The sequence below is a fragment of the Somniosus microcephalus genome, chromosome 8, assembly GCF_052327205.1.
Source record: "Somniosus microcephalus isolate GS21.2 chromosome 8, FLI_Smic_1.0, whole genome shotgun sequence".
Lineage (NCBI taxonomy): Eukaryota > Metazoa > Chordata > Chondrichthyes > Squaliformes > Somniosidae > Somniosus > Somniosus microcephalus.
The window spans coordinates 137,709,608-137,734,673 of record NC_140994.1 but is presented as its reverse complement, the minus strand read 5'-3'; the positions used below and the strand labels follow the sequence as shown (position 1 = coordinate 137,734,673).

Below are 25,066 nucleotides of genomic sequence, written 5' to 3'. Positions count from 1 at the left end.
CCAGACTCCGAGCGACGAATTCACCCCTCACTCCGAGCCCTCAACTCACGCCACACTCCGAGCACTGAATTCAACCCACACTTCGAGCGCTGAACTCACCTCACACTCCGAGCCCTCAACTCACCCCTCACTCCCAGCTCTGAACTCACCACAGACTCTGAGCGATGAATTCACCTCTCACTTCGAGACCTGAACTCACCCCTCACACCGAGCCCTGAACTCACCCCACACTCCAAGCCCTGAACTCACCCCTCACACCGAGCCCTGAACTCACCCCTCACTCCGAGCCCTGAACTCATCCCACAATCCGAGCCCTGAACTCACCCCACACTTTGACCTCAGAACTCACCCCACACTCCAAGCCATGAACTCACCCCACACTCCGAGCCTTGAACTCACCCCACACCCTGAACCCACCTCACAGTCCCAGCCCTGAACTCACCCCACACACCCCAAACTCCGAGCCCCGAATTCACCCCACACTCCGAGCCCTGAACTCACCCCAGACTCCTAGCCCTGAACTCACCCCACCCTCCGAGCCTTGAACTCACCTCACACTCCGAGCCCTGAACTCACCCCAGACTCCTAGCCCTGAACTCACCCCACCCTCCGAGCCTTGAACTCACCTCACACTCCGAGCCCTGAACTCACCCCAGACTCCTAGCCCTGAACTCACCCCACCCTCCGAGCCCTGAACTCACCCCACACTCCGAGGCCTGAACTCACCCCACACTCCGAGCCCTGGACTCACCCCACACTCCGAGCCCTGGACTCACCTCACACTCCGAGCCCTGAACTCACCCAACAATCCCAGTCCTGAACTGACCCCACACTTCCAGCCCTGAACTCACCCCACACTCCGAGCCCAGAGCTCACCCCACACTCCGAGCCCAGAGCTCACCCCACACTCCGAGCCCAGAGCTCACCCCACACTCCGAGCCCAGAGCTCACCCCACACTCCGAGCCCTGAACTCACCCCACACTCCGAGCCCTGAACTCACCCCACACTCCCAGCCCTGAACTCACACTACACTCCGAGCCCTGAACTCATCCCACACTCCCAGCCCTGATCCCACCGCACATTCCGAGCCCTGAACTCACCCCGCACCCTGAGCTCTGACCTCACCCCACACTATGAGACCTGAACTCACCCCACACTCCAAGCCTTGAACTCACCCCACACCCTAAGCTCTGAACTCACCTCACACTCCCAGTCCTGAACTCACCTCACACACCCAATCCTGAACTCACCTCACACTCCCAGCCCTGAACTCACCCCAACCTCCCAGCCCTGACCTGACCTCACACTCCGAGCCCTGACCTCACCTCACACTCCGAGCCCTGAACTCACCTCACACTCCGAGCTCTGAACTCACCCCACACTCCCAGCCCTGAACTCACCCCACACTCCCAGCCCTGAACTCACCCCACATTCCGAGCCCTCACCTCACTCCAGACTCCGAGCCCTCACCTCACTCCAGACTCCGAGCCCTGAACTCACTCCAGACTCCGAGCCCTGAACTCACTCCACACTCCCAGCCGTGAACTCACCCCACACTCCCAGCCCTGAACTCACTCCAGACTCCGAGCCCTGAACTCACCCCACACTCCCAGCCCTGAACTCACCCCACACTCCCAGCCCTGAACTCACCCCACACTCCCAGCCCTGAACTCACCCCACACTCCCAGCCCTGAACTCACCCCACACTCCCAGCCCTGAACTCACCCCACACTCCCAGCCCTGAACTCACCCCACACTCCGAGCACTGAACTCACTCCAGACTCCGAGCCCTGAACTCACCCCACACTCCCAGCCCTGAACTCACTCCACACTCCCAGCCGTGAACTCACCCCACACTCCCAGCCCTGAACTCACTCCAGACTCCGAGCCCTGAACTCACCCCACACTCCCAGCCCTGAACTCACCCCACACTCCCAGCCCTGAACTCACCCCACACTCCCAGCCCTGAACTCACCCCACACTCCCAGCCCTGAACTCACCCCACACTCCCAGCCCTGAACTCACCCCACACTCCCAGCCCTGAACTCACCCCACACTCCGAGCACTGACCTCTCCCCAGTCTCCAAGCCCTGAACTCACCCCACACTCCCAGCCCTGAACTCACCCCACACTCCGAGCACTGACCTCTCCCCAGTCTCCAAGCCCTGAACTCACCCCACACTCCCAGCCCTGAACTCACCCCACACTCCGAGCACTGACCTCTCCCCAGTCTCCAAGCCCTGAACTCACCCCACACTCCCAGCCCTGAACTCACCCCACACCCCGAGCCTGGAACTCACCCCACAGTCCGAGCCCTGACATCACCCCGCATTCCTGAACTAACCCCTCACTCCGAGCCCTGACCTCACTCCGTACTCCGAAGTCACCCCACACTCCGAGTCCTGAATTCAGCCCACACTCCCAGCCCTGACCTCACTCCATACTCCGAGCCCTGAACTGACCCCACACTCCGAGCCCTGAACTCATCCCACACTCCGAGCCCTGAACTCACCCCACACTCCGAGCCCTGAACTCACCACACACTCCCAGACCTGAACTCTCCCCACACTCCCAGCCCTGAACTCACCCCACACTCCCAGACCTGAACTCTCCCCACACTCCCAGCCCTGAACTCACCCCACACTCCCAGACCTGAACTCTCCCCACACTCCCAGCCCTGAACTCACCCCAGACTCTGAGCTCTGAACTCCCCCCTCACTCCGAGCACTGAACTCACCCCACACTCCGAGCCCTGAACTCACCCCACACTCCGAGCCCTAAACTCACCCCACATTCCGTGCCCTGAACTCACCCCACACCCAGAGCCCTGAACTCACCCCACACTCCCAGCCATGAACAAACCCAACCCCAGACCCTGACGACTGTTATCTATATCGAAGTAAGAGACTGACGCTGCACAGTGTATGCATACTGCAGTGTATAGCACACTACAGCTTGTGTAGTTCTGTGTGTTAAACGATATATGGTGAGCCTGTCTGGGGTGATTGTATTACATTGTACATAATGCACTAGTAAGCTTGTGTGTGTTTGGTGTAGTGTACTGTGTACACCACATGTTGATCTGTTGGTACAATACGGGCTACACTAAAGCACTGGATTAGTACAAGTCAGATCTGGATACCCAACAGCATTAATGGAGGAGGTTGGGAAGTTCAGTATTTTAAATACAAAGCAATGAAGGGATTAGGAGTTGTCTCTGGTACTCTCTCTCTTAGGCAGTCCCTCGGGACTGAGGATGACTTGCTTCCACATTAAAAATGAGCTCGCAGGTGACTGATTAGTCCAAAGCGGGTCACAGGTGGGCAGACGGTGGTTGAAGGGGTGGGTGGGTGGGGTGCTTGGGTTGACGTGCGCTCCTTGCGCTGCTTGCGCTTGGCTTCTGCTTGCTCCCGGCCAAGAGACTCAAGGTGTTCGGCACCTTCCCGGATGCTTCTCCTCCACTTTGTGCGGTCTTGGGCCAGGGATTCCCAGGTGTCGATGGGGATGTTACACTTTTTCAAGGAGGCTTTGAGGGTGTCCTTGAAGCGTTTCCTCTGCCCACCTGGGGCTCTCATGCTGTGCCGGAGCTCCGAGTAGAGTGCTTGTTTTGGGAGTCTCGTATCGGGCATGCGGACAATGTGACCCGTCCATCAGAGCTGATTGAGCGTGGTCAGAGCTTCGATGCTGGGGATGTTGGCCTGAACAAGAACACTGACGTTGGTGCGCCTATCCTGCCAATGGATTTGCAGGATCCTGCGGAGGCAGCGTTGGTGGTACCTCTGCAGTGCTTTGAGGTGCCTGCTGTACATGGTCCATGTCTCTGAGGCATACAGCAAGGCAGGTATCACTGCTGCCCTGTAGACCATGAGCTTAGTGCCGGGTTTGAGGTCCTGGTCTTCAAACATTCTCTTCCTCAGGCGACCGAAGGCTGCACTGGCACACTGAAGGCAGTGTTGGACTTCGTCGTCGACGTCTGCCCTTGTTGACAGTAGGCTCCCGAGGTATGGAAAGTGGTCCACGTTGTCCAAGGTCTTGTCATGGATTTTGATAATCTGGGGGCAGCAGTGTATGGCGGGGGCAGGTTGGTAGAGGACCTTTGTCTTATGGATGTTTAGTGTAAGGCCCGTGCTCTCGTATGCTTCGGTGAAGGTGTTTATGATGGTTTGGAGTTCGACCTCCGAGTGAGCGCAGACGCAAGCATCGTCTGCATACTGTAATTCGACGACAGAGGATGGGACGACCTTGGATCAGGACTACACCAGGTCTACATACACCTACATAGGAGGGGTGACCACAAGCTTGGTCGAACAGGTTTAGGATTTTTTTAGAAATACTGAATGTGCACAAGAAATCTAAAGAGAAAGGTCAAGGCAATAGAGCAGTGTAGCGATTTGGAGAAAAATAAGCAGAGTGTGACAGAAAGGGACAGAAAGTTTAATATTAGCAGTGCAGCAGAGAATAAGGTCAAAGCAGGGAATAATGGTAAAGCATTTAAATTAAAGGTTCTTTATCTGAATGCATGAAGCATTCGTAACAAGATAGACAAACTAGTGGCACAAATAGAGATAAATGGGTTTGATCTAATAGCCATTACAGATATGTGGTTGCGAGGTGACCAAGGTTGGGAACTAAATGTTCCAGTGTACTTGACATTTCGAAAAGACAGGCAGAATGGAAAAGGAGGGTGGGGTGAGTAGCCCTGATAATAAAGGATGACATAAGGACAGTAGAGAGGAAGGATCTCGGCTCGGAAGATCAGGGAGTAGAATCAGTATGGGCATAACAAGGGGCAGCAATCATTGGTGGGGGTAGTATATAGGTCCCCTAACAGTAGCTATACCGTTGGACAGAATATTAATCAAGAAGTAGTAGGAGCTTGTAACAAAGGTAATGCAATAATCATGGGGGACTTTAATTTTCATAAAGACTGGACAAATCAAATTGGCAAAGGTAGTCTGGAGGACGAGTTCATGGAATGCATTCGGGGCATTTTCCTAGAACAATACATCATGGAACCAACCAGGGAACAGGTTATTTTAGATCTTGTATTGTGTAATGAGACAGGGTTAATTAGCAATCTGATAGTAAAGGATCCTCTGGGGCAGATTGATCATAATATGATAGAATTTCACATTAAGTTTGGGATGACTTACCTAAGTCCGAAACTAGAGTCTTAAACTTAAATAAGGCCAATTACATAGGTATGAGGGGCGAGTTGGCTAAGGTAGATTGGAAAAATAGATTAAAAGGTATGGCGATAGATAAGCAGTGGCTAGCATTTAAAGAAATATTTCATAATTCTCAACAAAAATACATTCCATTGAGAACCAAAACCTCCACAGGAAAAGTGATCCATCCGTGGCTAACTAAAGAAGTTAAGGATAGCATTAGATTGAAAGAAGATGCTTATAATGCTGCGAAGAATAGTAGTAAGCCTGAGGATTGGGAGAGTTTCAGAAACCAGCAAAGGATGACCAAAAATTGATAAAAGGGGAAAAAATAGAATATGAGAGAAAACTAGCAAGAAATATAAAAATGGATTGTAAGAGATTCTACAAGTATGTAAAAAGGAAGAGAGTAGCAAAAGTAAACGTTGGTCCCTTAGAAGCTGAGACAGGAGAAATTATTATGGGGGTAAGGAAATGGCAGAAACATTAAACAAATATTTTGTATCTGTCTTCACAGTAGAAGACACAAAAAGCATACCAAAAATGGTGGGGAACCAAGGGTCTAATGAGGGTGAGGAATTTAACGTAATTAATATAAGTAGAGAAAAAGTACTAGAGAAAGTAATGGGACTAAAAGCCGATAAATCCCCTGGATCTGATGGTCTACATCTTTGGGTTCTAAAAGAGGTGGCTGCAGAAATAGTGAATGCATTGGTTTTGATCTTCCAAAATTCCCTAGATTCTAGAATGGTCCCAGCGGATTGGAAGGTAGCAAATGTAACACCGCTATTCAAGAAAGGAGCGAGAGAGAAAACAGGGAACTACAGGGCAGTTAGTTTGACATCAGCCATTGGGAAAATGCTGGAATTCATTGTTAAGGAAGTGGTATCATGGCACTTAGAAAATCATAACATGATTAGGCAGAGTCAACATGGTTTTATGAAAGGGAAATCATGCTTGACAAATTTATTACAGTTTCTTGAGGATGTAACTAGCAGGGTAGTTAAAGGGGAACCAGTGGATGTAGTATATTTGGATTTCCAAAAGGCAATTGATAAGGTGCCACATAAAAGGTTATTACACAAGATAAGGGCTCATGCGATTGGGGTACTATAGTAGCAAGGATAAAGGATTAGTTAATGGACAGAAAGCAGAGAGTAGGGATAAACGTTTTTTTTTCAGGTTGGCAGGCTGTGACTAGTGGGGTGCCGCAAGGATCAGTGTTGGGGCCTCAGCTATTTGCAATCTATATTAATGACCTAGATGAAGGGACTGAGTGTAATGTATCCAAGTTTGCTGATGATATAAAGCTAGGTGGGACAGTAAACTGTGAGGAGAACACACAGGGCTGGATTTTACCTTAGATCCGGAGGTCGAGGCGGGACTGCTGGTTTTCGGGTATCAGTCCCGCCACAAGCGACGTCTGATGAACAGACGCTATTTTCCCTTGATTGGCCTTGTTAAACCCGCCCTGTGGGCTTGCCAGCCAATTAAGAGAAATCCGGTGTCAGATGATGTCAGTGCATGACACTTCATCTGCTGGGTTTGTTAAAGTGACAGGCACCATCATTTTTTGACAGATGAATTATCAGTGTTTGACAGCATTGAGGTGCTGTCAAACACTGACAATCACTGTTCAAAGGTGAGTGCTTGCACCTAGGCTCTCCAATGACTCTCTCCTTAGGATGAAACAGATGGCAGCTGCATGTGAGATTGCAGAAGTCATCTGTCACTTCTCCCGATGAGATAAGACTGCACAAACACATCACAGCTTGTCACCTGCAGAAGCATCAAACCAGAGTAAAAAAAATGTCCCCAACATTCTCTCACCTGTCATACTTACCAGTGTCCCATTGCAGCCTTCACACTACCTCTGCAGCTGTCATTTCTACAGTTACAGTACAACAGAGCCACAGCTCATCTCACCGCATGCAACAAGACCTGGATGACATTCAGGCTGATAAGTGGCAGGTAACATTCGTGCCACAGAAGTGCCAGGCAATGACTATCTCCAACAAGCGAGAGTTTAACCACCTCTCCTTGACATTCAATGGCATTACCATCGCCAAATCCCCCACTATCAACATCCTGGGGGTCACCATTAACCAGAAACTTAACTGGACCAGCCACATAAATATTGTGGCAACAAGAGCAGGTCAGAGGCTAGGTATTCTGCGGCGAGTGTCTCACCTCCTGACTCCCCAAAGCCTTTCTACCATCTACAAGGCACAAGTAAGGAGTGTGATGGAATACTCTCCACTTGCCTGGCTGAATGCAGATCCAACAACACTCAAGAAGCTCGACACCATCCAGGACAACGCAGCCCGCTTGATTGACACCCATTCACCACCTTAAACATTCACTCCCTCCACCACCGGCGCACCGTGGCTGCAGTGTGTACCATCTACAAGGTGCACTGCAGGAACTCACCAAGGCTTCTTCGGCAGCAGCTCCCAAACCCGCGACCTCTTCCACCTAGAAGGACAAGGGCATCAGGTGCATGGGAGCACCACCACCTCCAAGTTCCCCTCCAAGTCACACACCATCCTGACTTAGAAGTATATCGCCGATCCTTCATCGTCGCTGGCTCAAAATCCTGGAACTCCCTCCCTAACAACACTGTGGGAGTACCTTCACCACATGGAGTGCAGCGGTTCAAGAAGGCGGCTCACCACCACCTTCTCAATGGCAACTAGGGATGGACAATAAATACTGGCATTGCCAGCGACGCCCTGATCCCATAAACAAATTTTAAAAAACTTACCCCGGCGGGGTTTCCAGACATCGGGAAGCCCGCAGCAGTAGATGCAAAATGGGAAAAAGCCTCTTAACTGCCTGTTAACTAGCTGCTAACAGGCAGTTAATTGGCTCTAATCCCCTTGCCGCTGCTAGGAGACGGTTACCTGCGCGAATCGAGGACCCGCCTCCCGGGAAGATCATTCGGAGATGGGTTGGGAGCGGGTTTGGGACCCGCTCCCATTTTTTACCATTTTGCCACCGGTCCCACCTCCAAACCCGCCCCCTGAGCGCTGGCAAAATTACCCCCCCCCCCCCCAAAGAGTTTGCAAAGGGATATAGATAGACTAGGTGAGTGGGCAGTAAGGTGGCAGATGGAGTATAATCTAGGGAAATGTGAGGTTATTCACTTTGTTAGGAAGAATAGAAAAACAGAGTATTCTTTAAATGATGAGAAACTTTTAAATGTTGGTGTTCAGAGAGTTTTGGGTGTCCTCGTGCAAGAAACACAGAAAGCTAGCATGCAGGTACAGCAAGCAATAAGGAAGGCAAATAGCATGTTGGCCTTTATTACAAGGGGGTTGGAGTATAAGAGTAAGGAAGCCTTGCTACAATTGTACAGGGCCTTGGTGGGACCATACCTGGAGTACAGTGCACAGTTTTGGTCTTCTTATCTAAGGAAGGATATACTTACCTTGGAGGCGGTGCAACGTAGGTTCACTAGATTGATTTCTGGGCTGAGAGGGCTGTCCTATGATGAGAGATTGTGTAGAATGGGTCTATACTCTCTGGAATTTAGAAGAATGAGAGGTGATCTCATTGAAACATACAAGATTCTGAAGGGGATTGACAGGGTAGATGCTGAGAGGTTGTTTCCCCTGGCTGGAGTGTCTAGGACTAGGGCATAGTCTTAGGATAAGGGGTAGGCCATTTAAGACTGAGAGGAGGAGGAATCTCTTCACTCAGAGGGTTGTGAATCTTTGGAATTCTCTGCCCCAGATGGCTGTGGATGCTGAGTCTTTGAGTATATTCAAGGCTGAGATAGATAGATTTTTGGACTCTAGGGGAATCAAGGGATATAGAGATCGGGCGGGAAAGTGGAGTTGAGGTGAACGATCAGCCATGATCTTATTGAATGGCGGAGCAGGCTCGAGGGGCTGTATGGCCTACTCCTGCTCCTATTTCTTATGTTCTTTATGTTCTTAACACATTTACCATGTTGTTACACCATGTTTGATTGCTTTGATTCTCCATTTTCTTATCAGGCGACTCAACAAGAATAAACTTCAGGTCCTTCCTGAGCTGCTCTTCCAGGGTACCCCGAAGCTCTCCCGACTGTGAGTAACCGAAAGATTATGTTTCCCTATGTCTTTTCCCTCCACTTTTAAAGCGAATTGTCTTTTTGAGGCAACTTAACTTACAAAATGGATGTGTGGTGGGGAAAAAAATGTTTTCGCTCAACTGATCAATCAATGTCTTGTTTGTTTGAGTTGGTTGGTCCGCCAGCTAATTAGAAAAGTGCTTACTCAAGTTGTTTGAATCATTGGCCAATCAAGAAATAGCTTGTGTGAGCTATTGAGCCGACCAGGATGTTTCAGAAAAGTAACTTAGATATTTTTTTTATCAGAAGCTTACGTTCGGTCTTTTTCTATGCTGAGTGTAAGGGTGTATTAGTATTATAAATACAAAATCAACCATCCTCTCAAACAGTGCCCTGCTGCATGCTGGGAGTGAGCATTTTGTGAGTAATTAAGATGTGTTTCCGTGAACTAGGCTAAACAACCCTTTCTCCTTCACCCCTATGTACAATAATGTTTCACAGATTTATTATTTTCTGTCTTTGTTCTTTACTAATTTAAGTCTTTTTAACTCAAAGCTGCAATAATTACGAGTGCCTATTTTAGGATCATTGTTCAGCAAGTGACAATCATTTGGCTCAGAAGTTTTTTGGTTGAATAACTGCAGTTTTCCTATAAGAAAATATATGTGTATAAGCCCTCAGGAGGCCCATGAGTGGCTCTTTGTTTTATTTGGATTTTTGTTTTTTTACTGATTTATATACTAATGTAGATTACAGCCGCTACATGTGGAGAGAGCTTTTACTAGCTGGCGTGTTGTCAATGGTTTTACTTCTTGGCAGAGTCCCATTGGTTGGACTGGACAATGTGCGGTACCAGGACTGCTGTTTGGTTGCTGTTTTCTGTAACTACCTTTAAAATGGATCGACCTTTCATTGTCATGGGGATGTTAAAAGCTTTACCTGATCAGCAGCTTGATGCAAATTCCTTTTTACAAATTCTCTCATGCGCTGATATTATTGTAGAATGACCTAGCCAAGCCTTTAAAAAAAAAAATCCATTTAATTTACTCTGTAATATTCATTCCCTCGGTGTCCGTGATTTTCCTGATTGAGTGGCCAGGTCAGGTGATCTGGCATGAAAGTTTACAATCCTTGACAGTACCTTGAGGTGAGGTACAGTCACATCATCACTGATTGCGTTATTGTGCGCATATTCTGTTTTTAAAATTGGTTAACTGACACTGATGGGTTAAGCGGAAAAGAAAATATTTTTTAATAAGGTGTTAATATGGAAAGGGCGGGAGAGTGGGACTAGCTGAAGTGCTCTTGCAGAGAGTCGACACGGGCTCGACGGGCTGAATGGCCTCCGACTGTGCTGTAATCATTCTATGATTCTATGTGTAGCAACATGATAAATGTGTGGTGAACGTTCAGTATTTCTAAAAAAAATTCCTAAACCTGTTCGACCAAGCTTGTGGTCACCCCTCCTAATATCTCCTCTTTTAACTTGGCGCCCAAAGATCTGATTACGCTCCTGTGAAGCGCCTTGGGACATTTTTCGACATTAAAGGTGCTGTTTAAATGCAAGTTGCTGTTGAAAAGAAATGCTGAACAGAGAAATTCTTTACAACTGTATTGCAATGTCACTATCATTAGTGGCTAGATTATTTGTATTGCCCATTAGAGCGGAAAGCTGTGGCAACAGCATGTCGGTCAACGCCTGCAATTTTCCCCTCTCTTGATTTTGATCGTGCTGCTTGCTGTGGAGAGGTGGCAAGGTGCCGAGCGGAGGCCCAAGTTTCTCCATAGGAGAGGAAATAAAAATTAGAGCGTGAGTTACTACCTGGCCCCTCTTGCAAGCCTCCTGGTAGTTGGTGGAAGAGTGGTGCTGGCAGAAGTCTGTCAGGCCACCCATGTGTCTACTTGGCTGAAGTTGCTACTTGATCCAGGGATTACAGGGAAAAATAAAGGGGAGGGGAGACAATAACTCAAAGGAGCGAATTCATACACTTCCAATTAGTCTATTTTCTGACTGAACAATCTGTAATGGTTCTGGCATTTTATTACACTGTAAATCCAAGAAGTTTTGCCCGAATACAAAATTCTTTTATTTTGAATCTGCTCAAAGCAAGACTTAATCTGGGTCTGAATATTTTCTCCCATTGTGGATGTTCTGGGCTTGAAACAACTGAGAAAATGGAGACCGTGTGTTTTTAGAAACACTCCTGGCCTACATCCAAATTGTTGTGATTGATCTCTGGGACTGATCAGAGGGAAGCATTGAAGGGAAACTCCCTGACAGGAAGAGGGGGAAGTTCAGACACCCCGACCTGCTCTCTCCCAACTCCCTGTGGCTGGATACATGCTGACATTGGTAGAGGCCTGGCAATACGTTGCTTGACTGACCTCTTGGCCCAGGAATGGTAGGAGAGTTTACTACTTGTTCGTTTTTGAGGGTGCTGTTAACAAATTTGCTAAAATGTAAATGTCTTCCTTTTTCTGCACCGGAGGATTCCCCTCTACCGTGGTTGACACGGCCCTCGACCGTGTCCATTCTATCTCCCGCACTTCTGCCCTCACCCCTGCCCCTCCCTCCCGGAACCACGATAGGGTTCCCCTTGTCCTCACCTTTCACCCCACCAGCCTCCACATTCAATGGATCATCCTCCGACATTTCCGCTACCTCCAAAGTGATCCCACCACCAAACGCATCTTCCCCTCCCCTTTCAGCATTCCGTAGGGACCACTCCCTCCGAGACACCCTAGTCCACTCCTCTATCACCCCCAACAGCCCTTCCCCTTCGCCTGGCACCTTCCCGTGCAAGCGCAGGAGATGTAACACCTGCCCCTATACCTCCCCCCTTCCCACTGTCCAGGGCCCCAAACACCCCTTCCAGGTGAAACAGCGATTTACTTGTACTTCTCGCAATCTAGTATACTGTATTCGCTGCTCACGATGCGGTCTCCTCTACATTGGGGAGACCAAACGCAGATTGGGTGACCGCTTTGCGGAACACCTCTGTTCAGTCCATAAGGGTGACCCCGAGCTTCCGGTCGCCTGTCATTTTAATTCACCACTCCATTCCCACTCAGACCTCACCATCTGCGGCCTCTTGCATTGTTCCACGGAAGCTCAACGTAAACTTGAGGAACAGCACCTCATCTTCCGATTAGGCACTTTGCAGCCTTCCGGACTCAATATTGAGTTCAACAATTTCAGATCATAACCTCGGCCCCTATTACATTTTTACTTATATTTTTTTCCACCCCTTTGTTTTGGGTCTTCCCTCCTCCCCCCCTTTCCTTTTTTTTCTCTCTCCCACATGGCAGCTGTCTCTTATCCTGCCAGTACACTTCACACCTAATCTCAGCCGTCTTTTGTCTCCACTGTCCTATTACCATCTCGTCTGGTTTTGAATACCTCTTAATGTCTCTTTTACTTCTTTTGTTCTATCGCAGCCCTGCCTTCGATCTATTTTATTTCCTTTCCAGTTTTGAAGAAGGATTTCGACCCGAAACGTCGACTCTAATTTCTCTCCACGGATGTTGCCTGGCCTGCTGAGTTTTTCCAGCATTTTCTGTTGTTATTATTGATAAAATATAAACTGTTCATCAAAACAAAAAAAAGCCAATTTGTTCCCATTATTTTTGTGCCTTATAATGTGGAGCATTAGACATCAATGTTTTGGCTTCCAATGATTTTTAAAAATCAAAACCTAACATCAGAACTCAAGCACTCTGTTCCACCCAAGCTTGCTCTCAGTTTTGACAAATGCTATCAACCCAGAAGGGTGTCCTAGTCATCAATATTTATAATCCACTACATAAAAGTTTTGATGTCCTGTCTCTGCAGTTTATTACTGGGTGAAATGTTTTAGAGAGGTAGTCGTGTTGGTTAGTTGCAGTGATGTAGGAGCCCCTCTGATCTCGGTGTGCATTGAGGGAACTGCAGGCAATTCTACTACTGAAGTGGGATATAGAGAGCACTTCACTGCACCTGAAGGGCATGTGGATCACATACTTCCTAAGATCAGAAGTTAGGTTACTTTCTCGCACCCCACCACTTTCTATTTATGCCATGTGTTAATAAAACATAGTGGAATGTCATCTTGAGGTATCAACATTATTTCCAGTTACAAAATGCCCAACTGCAAATATCTGGCCATCTCTTAGTCCCCATGTTGTTTAGAAATCAGCAATGTATATAATCCAAGCTGAAAACCATAGGGGTAGATTTTATAAATTGGCACAAGGCTTCACACAGTGGGAACACATAATGGGAATTCTTGAACAGAAGGCAGTGCACCCAACACGATTCCCCATCCATTTATTTTGATGGGCAGAAAGACATGTGGGGCCCAGAGATCTCTGCCCAAATTCCCGACCCATGTTCCCGTCACTTGAAGCTCTGCACTAGGACCACTAATTCATAAAATAGGTGCAGTAGGGGTGCTCCCCTAAGGTTGAAGGTTAAATTATGTAAGAGCAGGGTAAAGGGAATTACGCTGGCAATGCTTGATGTTGATATATAGGGTACATTTCCCAATTTGTGAAATTCATGCAGGAGCATTTAACGCTCTCATACTATTTCCCTCTCTGCACTATTGTTAGACAAGAGTTAACACCCGCCTGGAAATGGTGAACAGAGGATTGTATGAAGAGTACATTAAGCGATTATATGGGTACCTCGCCAAGCAGAATATATACCACTGAGTGTAAAAACTGGGGGAAAAAAGATATCTCCCATCTTGAAAAGTATAAAAATAATCCAAAGATTTGGTGGTTATAATTATCCTACAGAAGGTGTGACAGCATCAAATGCAGGTAATACTTGTACAGCACATCAGTGACACTGTTTGAAGGTGTAGCGTTCTCAATGGAACAAGGCCAACTTAGCACCTCTTGTCAGATGTCATGCCATGTGTTTCTGCATCACACCCTTATGAAATTATGACTTGCTTCATCCCATAAATAGTAATGGTTTTTGTTCCCCCCCACCCCCACCCCCATCATTTGTTACTACACAGAATCACAGAATCACAGAAACCCCACAGTGCAGATAGAGGCCATTTCGGCCCATCGAGCCTGCACCGACACATATCCCACCCGATCCCCGTAACCCCTACACCAACACATATCCCACCCTATCCCTGTAACCCCACGTATTTAATCCCCCTAACACTAAGGGTCAATTTATCATAGCCAATCAACCTAACCCGCACATTTTTGGAGTGTGGGAGGAAACCGGAGCACCCGGAGAAAACCCACGCAAACACGGGGAGAATGTGCAAACTCCACACAGACAGTCGCCCGAGGCCGGATTCGAACCCGGGTCCCTGGTGCTGTGAGGCAACAGTGCTAACCACTATGCCACAGTGTGTGCTTTTTAAAAATTCTTCAGTAAAGAACTTCAAAAGAATTTTACAAAGTTGATAGATTGAAAAAACACCTCCCAAAAGGAGGCCGTGGTAACCTCAAGTTGCAACTCCATCTTTCATCCTGAGGTGTACTTGTCAACATAGTGATTGAAAACAAAGCTGCGTGGTTGTCGGCAACAATCTGCTTCTGATCTGAACTCAGGCATATCTTTGCTCATTTCAGAACCTATTTTTCCTCCTTTTGTTTTTAATGAAAAAACGAAGCCTCTAAAGGATCGGATTGTCCAATCATCTTTTACCATCTGGATCTGTTAAAAATTAGAGATTGCTGAACCTCATCTATATCCGTGTGTCAGAATAATTTCAATTGATAGGCCGCTCTTGGAATCTCATCTCTTGGGTATTGAATCCCTGGATATCATTACCCTTTCACTGGATAATTTACTCTAACCAGGGCTCTAGGCCTTCATTTGATTAATCACCTTCAATGTAAGTTCAGTGATTGCTTAGAAACCTGGAATAGTTATGGGCTTGTTGATGAGACAGCATTTGGTTTGCATTCTGACATCTACTTCCTTTTACAGTCTTTTCATGGTTCAGGAGATGAGAGCGGTTATTTTACTTTCAGAAATGCAGGGCCTGATTTATTTATTTATTTATTACAAGGTTGCTGACAAACCCTTGGATTGCAGCGTACATGGCAGCCAAATTTGGTCAGTCAGAGTTTCTATTACTGTTTCTTTTCTCGAGAGGCTGCGTTAAGCGTCGCATACTTGCAGTACCTGCAGGGAGTCATTTGTTGAGGTCTTTCCCAATCATTGACTGCGCAAAGATTGACACAAAGTCAAAACAAAGATTATGAGAAGAAGGCTTAGCTGAGTGGTTTCATTCACTATTTATTGATCAAGACTAAGCAATTTGTTGAGAAGTTTCCCAATCTAGTAGCCAAGTTGTTGTCATTTAAAAAAAAATCTCTCCTTGTGTTTTGATCATGTTGATTAAATTAGTTTCTGAATTGAACAAGTGATGAGTCAGTGGTTAAAGCTTGACTACAGGCTTTCTAGCTTTGTCGACAGGCTCGACTTTAACCCTGCCTGCCCGGGGAGGAAGGGGACGGCTGAACCATCGGCAGCATTTTACCTTCCGGGTTTTCAGCAGCATTGAGGCCACCCACCGCAGGCAGATGGGGCTTTATTAATATATAAATGTCAGTACAATCTAAACTGCTGATCGCGGCAGTGACTGCCAGTGCCTGGCCCACCAGTGAAACCTGGCGACTGGCAGGCATGCTCCCACGGACCCCACAAAGAAACCTTGGGCCGCCCATGCCCTTGGTCTGCCTTCTCCTTCCCCTGACCGCAATCTCCCCATCCTCTTACACACTTACCTTATGTCGAGACCTCGCCCTTTGACCTCCGGAAGTGGTCTCTTGCCACCCAACTTCCTTGCCATTCCCGCCGGGCTTGGGCGGGAGTCAGACTTGCAGCATTTTTTTTTATTCGTTCATGGGATGTGGGCATTGCTGGCAAGGCCAGCATTTATTGCTCATCCCTAGTTGCCCTTGAGAAGGTGGTGGTGAGCAGCTTTCTTGAACCACTGCAGTCCTTGTGGTGAAGGTACTCCCACAGTACTGTTAGGGAGGGAGTTCCAGGATTTTGATCCAGCGACAATGAAGGATCGGCGATATACTTCCAAGTCAGGATGGTGTGTGCGGGTTTGGGCGGTGCTGCTGAAGAAGCCTTGGCAAGTTACTGCAGTGCATCTTGTAGATGGTACACACTGCAGCCACAGTATGCCGGTGGTGGAGGGAGTGAATGTTTAAGGTGGTGGATGGGTGCCAATCAAGCAGGCTTCTTTGGATTGGATGGAGTCGAGTTTAAATAGGGTCGGGGTGTAAAATGGCATAGGCCTCGTGCCAAAAGCAACATAGGGGCTTCCCGCCCACCCATCCCTCGCACACTCGATTCACCTCCCGCGTTAAAGTCAAGGGTTGTGTCACATGCTCTCTAAAGTAGACACTACCCTGACATTTGTTGCGCTGAGAAATCCAATGTCATGGTGCAAATATTAGATTTATGTAAACGGGTAATATGGGCTTATTTTATAAGTCCCTGCCAAAGAATCCTTATTAATGGAGTAGGCTGGAGAGGGCAAGATTATTTTCAGCCTAAATACTCTCCCCTCTCCCATAGCAAGAATGATGTAAAATCCTTAAACTTCTGTAGATAATGTTCGAACATATCGCACTAAGGCAACTCCGGGGCACAAACCGTCAGTCCTGGTAGGTTGCTCAGCAACGAATGATGTTTCTGGATTCGGGAGGCTTCGGCTCACTATTCAGGCTGATCCCGAGTGTTGATTTTTGGGTCACTCTGTGAAGCTGCTCCTTGATGCATCTATAATCTCAAAGAGGCTCCCTAACACCAGGGGATGCTGAGATTGGCAGGTCTCCATTCAATATTGAAAATTAGCTACATTACAGAAGGTGGGAGATGAACATTTTGGTATTGCATCGATGGAGGGAGTACTTCATACTAAAAATATCCTCTTAGCTGTCCTCCTCCTTTAACGTGCTTGGCGTGGGGGAGAAAAAGAAGAGGCCCACAATGAGCGAGCTGAAGAACAGAGTTTAGGCAGGGTCACATTTGAAGGAATGATAGAGGAGCAGAATTACAGCAGTATCAGCCAATTGGAGGAAACTTCATTTCAAGACCAGCAGCTGTTTATTTTTCTTTAGACGCGACTGCTGCCAACGAACTGTGTAGATGTGTTCTGCGCATGCACGCTTCCGGCTCCTTACGGGAGCAGGCTCGTTAAAAAACATTTTTAAATTTCCGCAGTGGTGGGGTGGCAGCTGGTTGGAGTGGGCTCTGGGGAGAAAAAAACCAAACATCATGCTCCCAGATCCAGATTAATGTGCAGTACGCTTCTGTACAGCTTCCGGTCGTTGGCAGCAGTCACTTTGTTTTGCTTTAAGTGCACAGCTCACGAGACAGCAGTGCGACACAACAGTATCAGCAGGTGTCCAGTCCGTACTCTAATATGTGCATGCCTTGGGGAAAATTAACCCCCCCCCCCACCAAAAATGACAGGCAGGAGAAGATGGGGGGTGGGGGTTGGGTGTTAAATCGGCAAATATGTGAAACCAGACTTCAACCCGTCCCAAACTTCTGGTTTAGTGTTAGCCATGGCTCAGTGGGTAGCACTCTCACCTCTGAGTCAGAAGGTTGTGAGTTCAAGTCCTACTCCAGATGCTTGAGCACAGAAACCTAGGCAGACACTCCAGTGAAATACTCAGGGAATGCTGCACTGTCGGAGGTGCCGTTTTTCAGATGAGACATTAAACCGAGGCCCTGTCTGCTCTCTCAGGTGGTAAATGATCCCATGGCACTATTCCGAAGAAGAGCAGGGGAGTTGTCCTCTGTGTCCTGGCCAATATTTATCCCTCAACCAACATCGCTAAAACAGATTACCTGGTCATTATCACATTGCTGTTTGTGGGAGTTTACTGTGCGCAAATTGGCCGCTGACGCATTTCCTACATTACAACAGTGACTACACTTCAAAAAGTACTTCATTGTCTGAAAAGTGCTTTGGAACTTCCTGAGGTCATGAAAGGCGAGATATAAATGCAAGCCTTTCTTTCTTGTTTTTATACTCGGCGGGTTTGGGGGCATCCAAGTAACCCGCTCCGGAGAGGCGGCCCCTGATTATAATAGGTAAATGAGGCTCTGTTCCGCAGCCGTTTGAATTTAATGCTCGCCGGCCACGTTTCCCAGGGCATGGGAAACCCGGCAGCTAAAATGGAATGGAAGATTGCCTCTGTGAACTTAGAGGGGAGCATGAGAGGAAGAAAGGGAGGGAAATTCCTGTTAGCGCCTGGCGGGGCCACTAATGGGGTGTTAAGGGGTTAGCACCTGAGCGTGGTGAATGCAGCGATGTCTGTGAACTTCAGTGCCAATTTAGCGCCTAGGCCTCTTGGGCCTCGCAGATCATGATGTCATAAAGTGCACAGCGTCCCGTTATCGCCCAGGATGGAAAATTGACTCTCGCCCCCTGCTTTATCGCCTCGCGCCAACAACGTCAGCAAGAGGAGGCGTTGTGAATTCGGCTGGCTGCCCTAAGAGAAGCGTTTAGCGTGTGATTTAGCGCTCCACTTCCCTCTTGGAGGGCTAAAACTGAATTTCGCAGGGTGCAAGAATGATTAGCGCCTGGTGCTAATTTTTCAACTTGTAAAGTTTAAGCGTCCCAAACAGGGCTAAACCGAATTTCTATCTCTTTGCAGGGGATGATATCTCGGAGTAGGTAAGAGTGCCTCTGTGAAATGGCATGGGGCTGGGGCGGCGGGTGGGGAAACTAACTGCACAGGCAGCTTTTGGAGAAATGTTTGTCTGGCTGGTCAATTGAATATGGAAGATTCCAAATATCATTTATTTTTCCTATAACTCTCTTTTTAGATTCAAAATCTTATAAAGTGTGAAGTCAGAAAGGCATCTTAAAATTAACCAGAATACACCATTTGAATATATAAGTTAAAAATGCGGCAGAGAAGCATGCCAGACCGTCCTGGAATTGCCTGTACCAGTGGGCGGAGGAGGGCTGGAGGTAGTGTTTTCGAGGAGTGCGAGAAATGTTAAATTTGCCTCCTACACCCTTGACATGACCTAAGGGAACTGGGACAAAAGAGAAGAAAAATGGAGCCTCCCTGAGGGAGCCGGCAGGCATGTGTGTCGTGTTAATGGGGAATCATGGTTCCATGACTGATGTGAGGCCCCTGTGCTACAAGGCTGGCCATTTGTGGTCAGTGACTTTTCATCTGACACTGTTTGAGGAGAACTGTGGGTTTGGCTTCAAGAGCATTTGCAAGAAATAGCAGCAGCTATGCATCAGCACGTAGCCTGCAGCCTCCATACCCTCTTTATTGTGGCTTCACCACCAAGAATGTGTGAGCTAAAAAGACATCATGCACACTGGAGATGGCTAATCTGGGGGCTGCTGCATACTGTCCAGCAATTTGGAGTGCAGATGGGGTGAGGTAGGGGGAGGGGGAACTCACTGGGACTGTTAAATGTTAAGAAATCAACCCTTTTGAAAACCATAGCAATCAACTTGTGTTTTTGGAAGTTGTGAGGTTGGATTTTGGAAATACAGTCCTGACCCTTGGTACTGCATGCCACTTGGGACTCAGCCAAGTAATGCGGTATAACAAGCTTCTATTAACAGCACGGCGCACACTGTAGGATCACTGTGCAGCCTGTGTCAGCACCTACTGAAGCTTCGAGTCTGCTTCCACTTTTCTTCAAGATGTTTGAATTACATTACTTCCTTCTCTCCAGAAACAAGTCAATCTTTGCACAAAGTTGCTTGTTCTAAAGTATTGGATTCCCGTATGGAGAGACCCTTGTTCACGTCGGGGGTGAGGGTGGGGTGGGGGGGGGGGTGGTGTGGGTGGCAGTGCAGGGGCGGAGGGAGAGGGAAAGGAATGCTTTCAAGATCTCACGTGGACCAGGGAAGCTCCTATCCTACTCTGTAGTATTGGCAACAAGCTTTGGAAAGACCTGGGCTTTTTTTCTCCCCTCCCCTCTACTGGAGGCATCTGCTTCTTGTTAGGGTATAGTTCAATGGTCATAGGTTCCTCTGTTTTTCTATCCGATTGTAGGGAGCAGCAGAGCATAGCTGGATTCTGCCCTCGCCTGACAACCACACAATAACTTCCAGTGGGGGGGGGGCGGGGGGGGTGGGGGGAGTGCGGGGACGTTCAGGGATGGGAGTTCCAGCTGATTTTCCTCTCTGTAACCCAGAGTGTCTGAGATCAATTATATCAGCCCTAATGCTGCCCCAACTGAGATCAGTTAACTTAGCACAGACTAGGGATGGAAAAGAAAGGAGTTGTATTTATATAGCGTCTTTCATGACCTCAGGTCACCCCAATGTGCTTTACAGCCAAAGAAATACTTTTTGAAGTGTAGTCACTGTTGTAATGTAGGAAACGTGGCAGCCAATTTGCACACAGTAAGGTTCCACAACAGTAACATGATAATGCCCAGATAATCTGTTTCAGTGATGTTGGTTGGGAGATTAAAAATTGGCCAGGACACCAGGGAGAACTCCACTGCTCTTCTTCGAGCAGTACCATGGGATCTTTCACATCCACTTGAGAGGCCAAACGGGGCCTCCATAAGATGGCACCTCTGACAATGCAGCACGCCCTCAGTACTGCACTGGAGCGTTAGTCTGGATTATGTGCTCAAGTCTCTGGCGTGGGACTTGAACCAACAACCTTCTGGCTCCAAGGTGAGAATCCTACTAACTGAGGCTGACGCCATGGAGCCTGCGACCTTCCTGACCTGTATGACTCAGCCACTCACTGGATGATCTCACTGGGGGTGGGGATGAAGTTCAACTGTGGCGGGGACATAAAACGGGCGGGAGTAGATCAGCCACCCATTGTGCATCCCACCCGATTTTCTTTGCCATCGAATCGGGCGAAGTGTGTAACGGGTGACCGATCCGCTCCCGCCTATTTTGCATCCGTGCCGAAGTTAAATTTCATCCCCACTGTGTCGCTGAGGGAGTCCATTACCTAAATTTCCAAAAGGGCTCAGTAGGTGCAGACTGATGAAACGTGAAGGGACACCATTCAGACGTAATGGGGAGATGGTTCCAGTGGACTCCAGGTTTCATACAGTTTTAGTGGCCTGATTTTAAAGTCAATAACCTCCCAAATTTCCAAACCCTATCAATCCACCCTCCCATTATCCAACAAATAAGCTTTCCTTCACAAACAGCTGTGTGGAGAGCATTTCCCAACCCTCTGTTACTGTTGTATTCCATTGGTAAAACTCCAGGGTTCAATCTGCCGCTGTTCTTATTACCTGAATTTCTGCTACCTCAGGCTCAGTGAAACATAGAAACATAGAAGATAGGAGCAGGAGTAGGCCATTCGGCCCCTCGAGCCTACTCCGCCATTCAATGAGATCATGGCTGATCATCCAAATTCAGTACCTGTCCCTGCTTTCTCCCCATAACCCTTGATCCCTTTAGCCTAAAGAAATATATCCAACTCCTTCTTGAATATATTTAATGAATTGGCCTCTACTGCCTTCTGTGGTAGAGAATTCCACAGGTTCACCACTCTCTGGGTGAAGAAATTCCTCCTCATCTCTGTCCTAAATGGCTTAGCCCTTATCCTTAGACTGTGACCCCTGGTTCTGGACTCCCCGACCATCGGGAACATCCTTCCTGCATCTAGTCTGTCCAGTCCTGTCAGAATTTTATAAGTTTCAATGAGATCCCCTCTCATTCTTCTAAACTCCAGCGAGTATAAGCCCAATCGACCCAAGATTCCCCAAGACTCTCGGCAGCCATTCTTGTAGTGTCCGTGGCCATTGATTGACCTTGTCAGTTGGTCAGTCTAGGGATTCCTTGTCATGACTCCATGTTCCCGTCCTGTTTTTAATTTTTTTTAAAAAGGAATCTCAATGAGGACGTAAGCAGAATGAAGTGGAAATGAGTGCTGGCCAGCCGCTTGTCTGACCCAGCCTGCGATCTTGTTCCTTATCAGCCAAGGTTGCCTCGACACCCTAATGTAGTATGCGTGCTACCACGCCATTGTTGAGATTGCGCCAGTAGCAGTAGGAAACGGAGGGCAGTTACATATCTGAGTGTATCAGGGTTTCTTTTGAGTTGGTTCTATGTTAAATGCAAGCCGCTTTGTATGTTTTTTTTAATCCTTTTCCCAGTCCGCACATTTTCCACTCGTTCCATTGCTGACAAAATGCTGCAACAAGGCCAAAAACTGACAAGTAAATTGTTGGCAAAGGTTTCTCAGAGGTTTTAATCCCAGAAAGCAAATTATCAGATCTGTGCTGTCTTGCATCTTGCAGTGCGGAGATAAACGAGCGAGGGAGGGAAGGAAAAAAAGCCCCATTTATTTGTTTGGCTGTGCTGTCTCCTCGTGAAGTCTGGAGTTGGCAGAATTAATCTTGGTTCAAAGTGTGTGAATGTAATTGCTGTGTGTGTGCTGTAGAACAACTTATCAGACAATCCTTGTTACACGCTTGTCTGGTAATTGAAAAGTTTTAGTGCTGGGTTAAAGCACTGAGAATCTCAAGCACACAGCCTTGCACTGGGTTGATGGAAGTTGTTCTTCTCCGACTAATTATAGAGGAATTGTTGTAATTATTTTTGCGCATTTTTGTTTTCTTTTCCTCCTTGTTTTTTTTAATTTGTGAGATGCTACCTGCCAGCAGGGCGCTGTGCAATGGGTTGCTCGGAGAATCTGTTATAAATCATGCAGCGTGTTAAATGGACTCTGAAGTCTGATTGCTGATCACTGAGATACACCCGCACTGGTTAATTTCCACATCAGTCAGTAAGGCTTTCTGTCTTGATCGTTATGTTTTGGACAAGAGAAGGCCATTGGTCAATCTAGCTGACTCTCCCAAATGTCCCATCAGGTTCCTTACTGTGACTGTAGAACTAATGGCCCTATCTCCCCTTTACTAACTGGAAATCTTTCAGTCCGATTTTAAGACCTGCTATGGTTTTCTTTCCCACCAGCCTCACTGGTAATTTATTTCATGGTTATGTCACCACCTTAGCCAAAAGAATATTTGTCTTTTTCTTTAAACCTGTGCCCAACAGAACTTTCCTGGATCCAAATCTTAAAGTCATGTATCAAGAACCTCCTCCTCTTCAGAGACTAAACTACCAGGGTAGACAATCTTTCCGGCACAGGCACGATTGGCTGAATGGCCTCCTTCTGTGCTGTATCATTCTATGATTCTATAACTCATCATAGATTCAGTATCAGAAATAATGTTGTTGCACAATAGCAAAATACTGCAGATGCTGGAATCTGAAATAAAAACAGAAAATGCTGGAAATACTCAGCAGGTCAGGCAGCATCTGTGAAGAAAGAAACAGAGTTAACGTTTCAGGTCAATGACCTTGCGTCAGAACTGGAAACAATTAGAGATGTAACAGGTTTTAAGCAGGTGCAGAGGCAGGGAAAGGGGGAGGGGAGGAAAGAACAAACGGGACGGTCTGTGATAGGGTGGAAGGCAGGAGTGGTTACATGTCACAAATGGGGATGGCAGAATCATCAACAGTTGCCGCCTGAAAAAATAGGGGTAGGGGTTATAGTCTGAAATTGTTGAACTCAATGTTGAGTCCAGAAGGCTGTGAAGTGCCTAATCGAAAGATGAGGTGTTCCTTGAGCTTCCGTTTAGCTTCGTTGGAACAGTGTAAGAGGCCAAAGACAGAGGTCAGACTGGGAGTGGAGTAGAAAATTAAAGTGACAGGCGACCAGAAGCTCGGGGTCACTCTTACGGACTGAACGGAGGTGTTCCGCAAAGCGGTCACCCAATCTGCTTTGATCTTCCCAATGTAGAGGAGACCACATCATGAGCAAATGGTTTGTTGAGAATTTCCATTGCCCATTTCTCCCCACCTCCTCCTCGTGTTAAGATGCTAATTTTGCTGGACTATAGGAGTCAGCTCCCCTTTTATGCTTCAGCCAGGTGCCCATTCTTCACGTGTGGGCACGGGTGGTGACTGTCACCAGGCCCTTCGCCCATGGAGATGAGCATTACAGCTGAGCCCAGTCCTGTCCTTGCCCTACTTCCGTACAAGCACATTTACCTGCAGGGGTCATTGTACAATCATCAGGGATAGGATCGTTAGCTGATTTCCCCCTCACTTAATCTGAGATGCTGAGTCCAATTATTAGCACCCCTGGTGCTGCTTTGCTGAGATCACCTAACTCTGCATAGACCAGAGATTAAACCTGGGCCTTGCTGGTCTGGATTGGATCAAATTTACAACATATCGCTCCCGACACAGAGCTTCATGTGTCAGGAGTGCAGATCGGGAATTTGGTGTGGAGGTCAGCGAGCCTTGCCATCCATTAAAATTAAACCCTGTGCTGGGGGCACTAAATGGTAATATTTACACCCTTGGCTCAGTTATTCATTGACTCAGTCACTCAACAGGACCCGTCCCCTATTTTGAGTTAGTTCTCTCTCTTATGGGGATACAATTGTTTGAAGGTCCCCACCACTGGTACTCTAAGTGTCAGCATGGAGGTGTGTGACAGAAACCGGGCGGCTCCCACTCTGGTTTTCTCATCACTTTCAAGAACATTGCCTGGCATGGTTGAGATGGGTGATTCTGGGTGCATGTCTTGCTATTTATTCTACTAATGCTTCCTTGTACTTTGGAACTCCAACCCCCAAGTCCTTTGGCCTTGCCATCTCTTAACTGTCTTCTGTCTCTACTACTATGCATTTAAGGGGTGGCTGGACAAGCATATGAGGGAGAATGGAATAGAGGGTTACGCTGATAGATTTAGATGAGGAAAGACGGGAGGAGGCTCAAGTGGAGTATAAACCCCGGCATAGACTGGTTAGGCTGAATGGCCTGTTTCTGTGCCATATAGCCTATGTAATCCTATGTAATCTTGCTACTCCATGAGAAATTG

At 47.5% G+C, this 25,066-nt stretch overlaps 1 protein-coding gene across 1 annotated transcript in view; it reads left to right on the top strand.

Annotated features, from left to right (window-relative positions):
• LOC147113814 (slit homolog 3 protein-like) overlaps positions 1 to 25,066 on the top strand; it is a 714,603-nt gene that overhangs the window by 119,062 nt on the left and 570,475 nt on the right. The window contains exon 4 of the mRNA XM_085995157.1: positions 9,171 to 9,242. Coding sequence (XP_085851283.1) covers positions 9,171 to 9,242 — 72 coding nt within the window. The remainder of the gene's footprint in view (positions 1 to 9,170; positions 9,243 to 25,066) is intronic.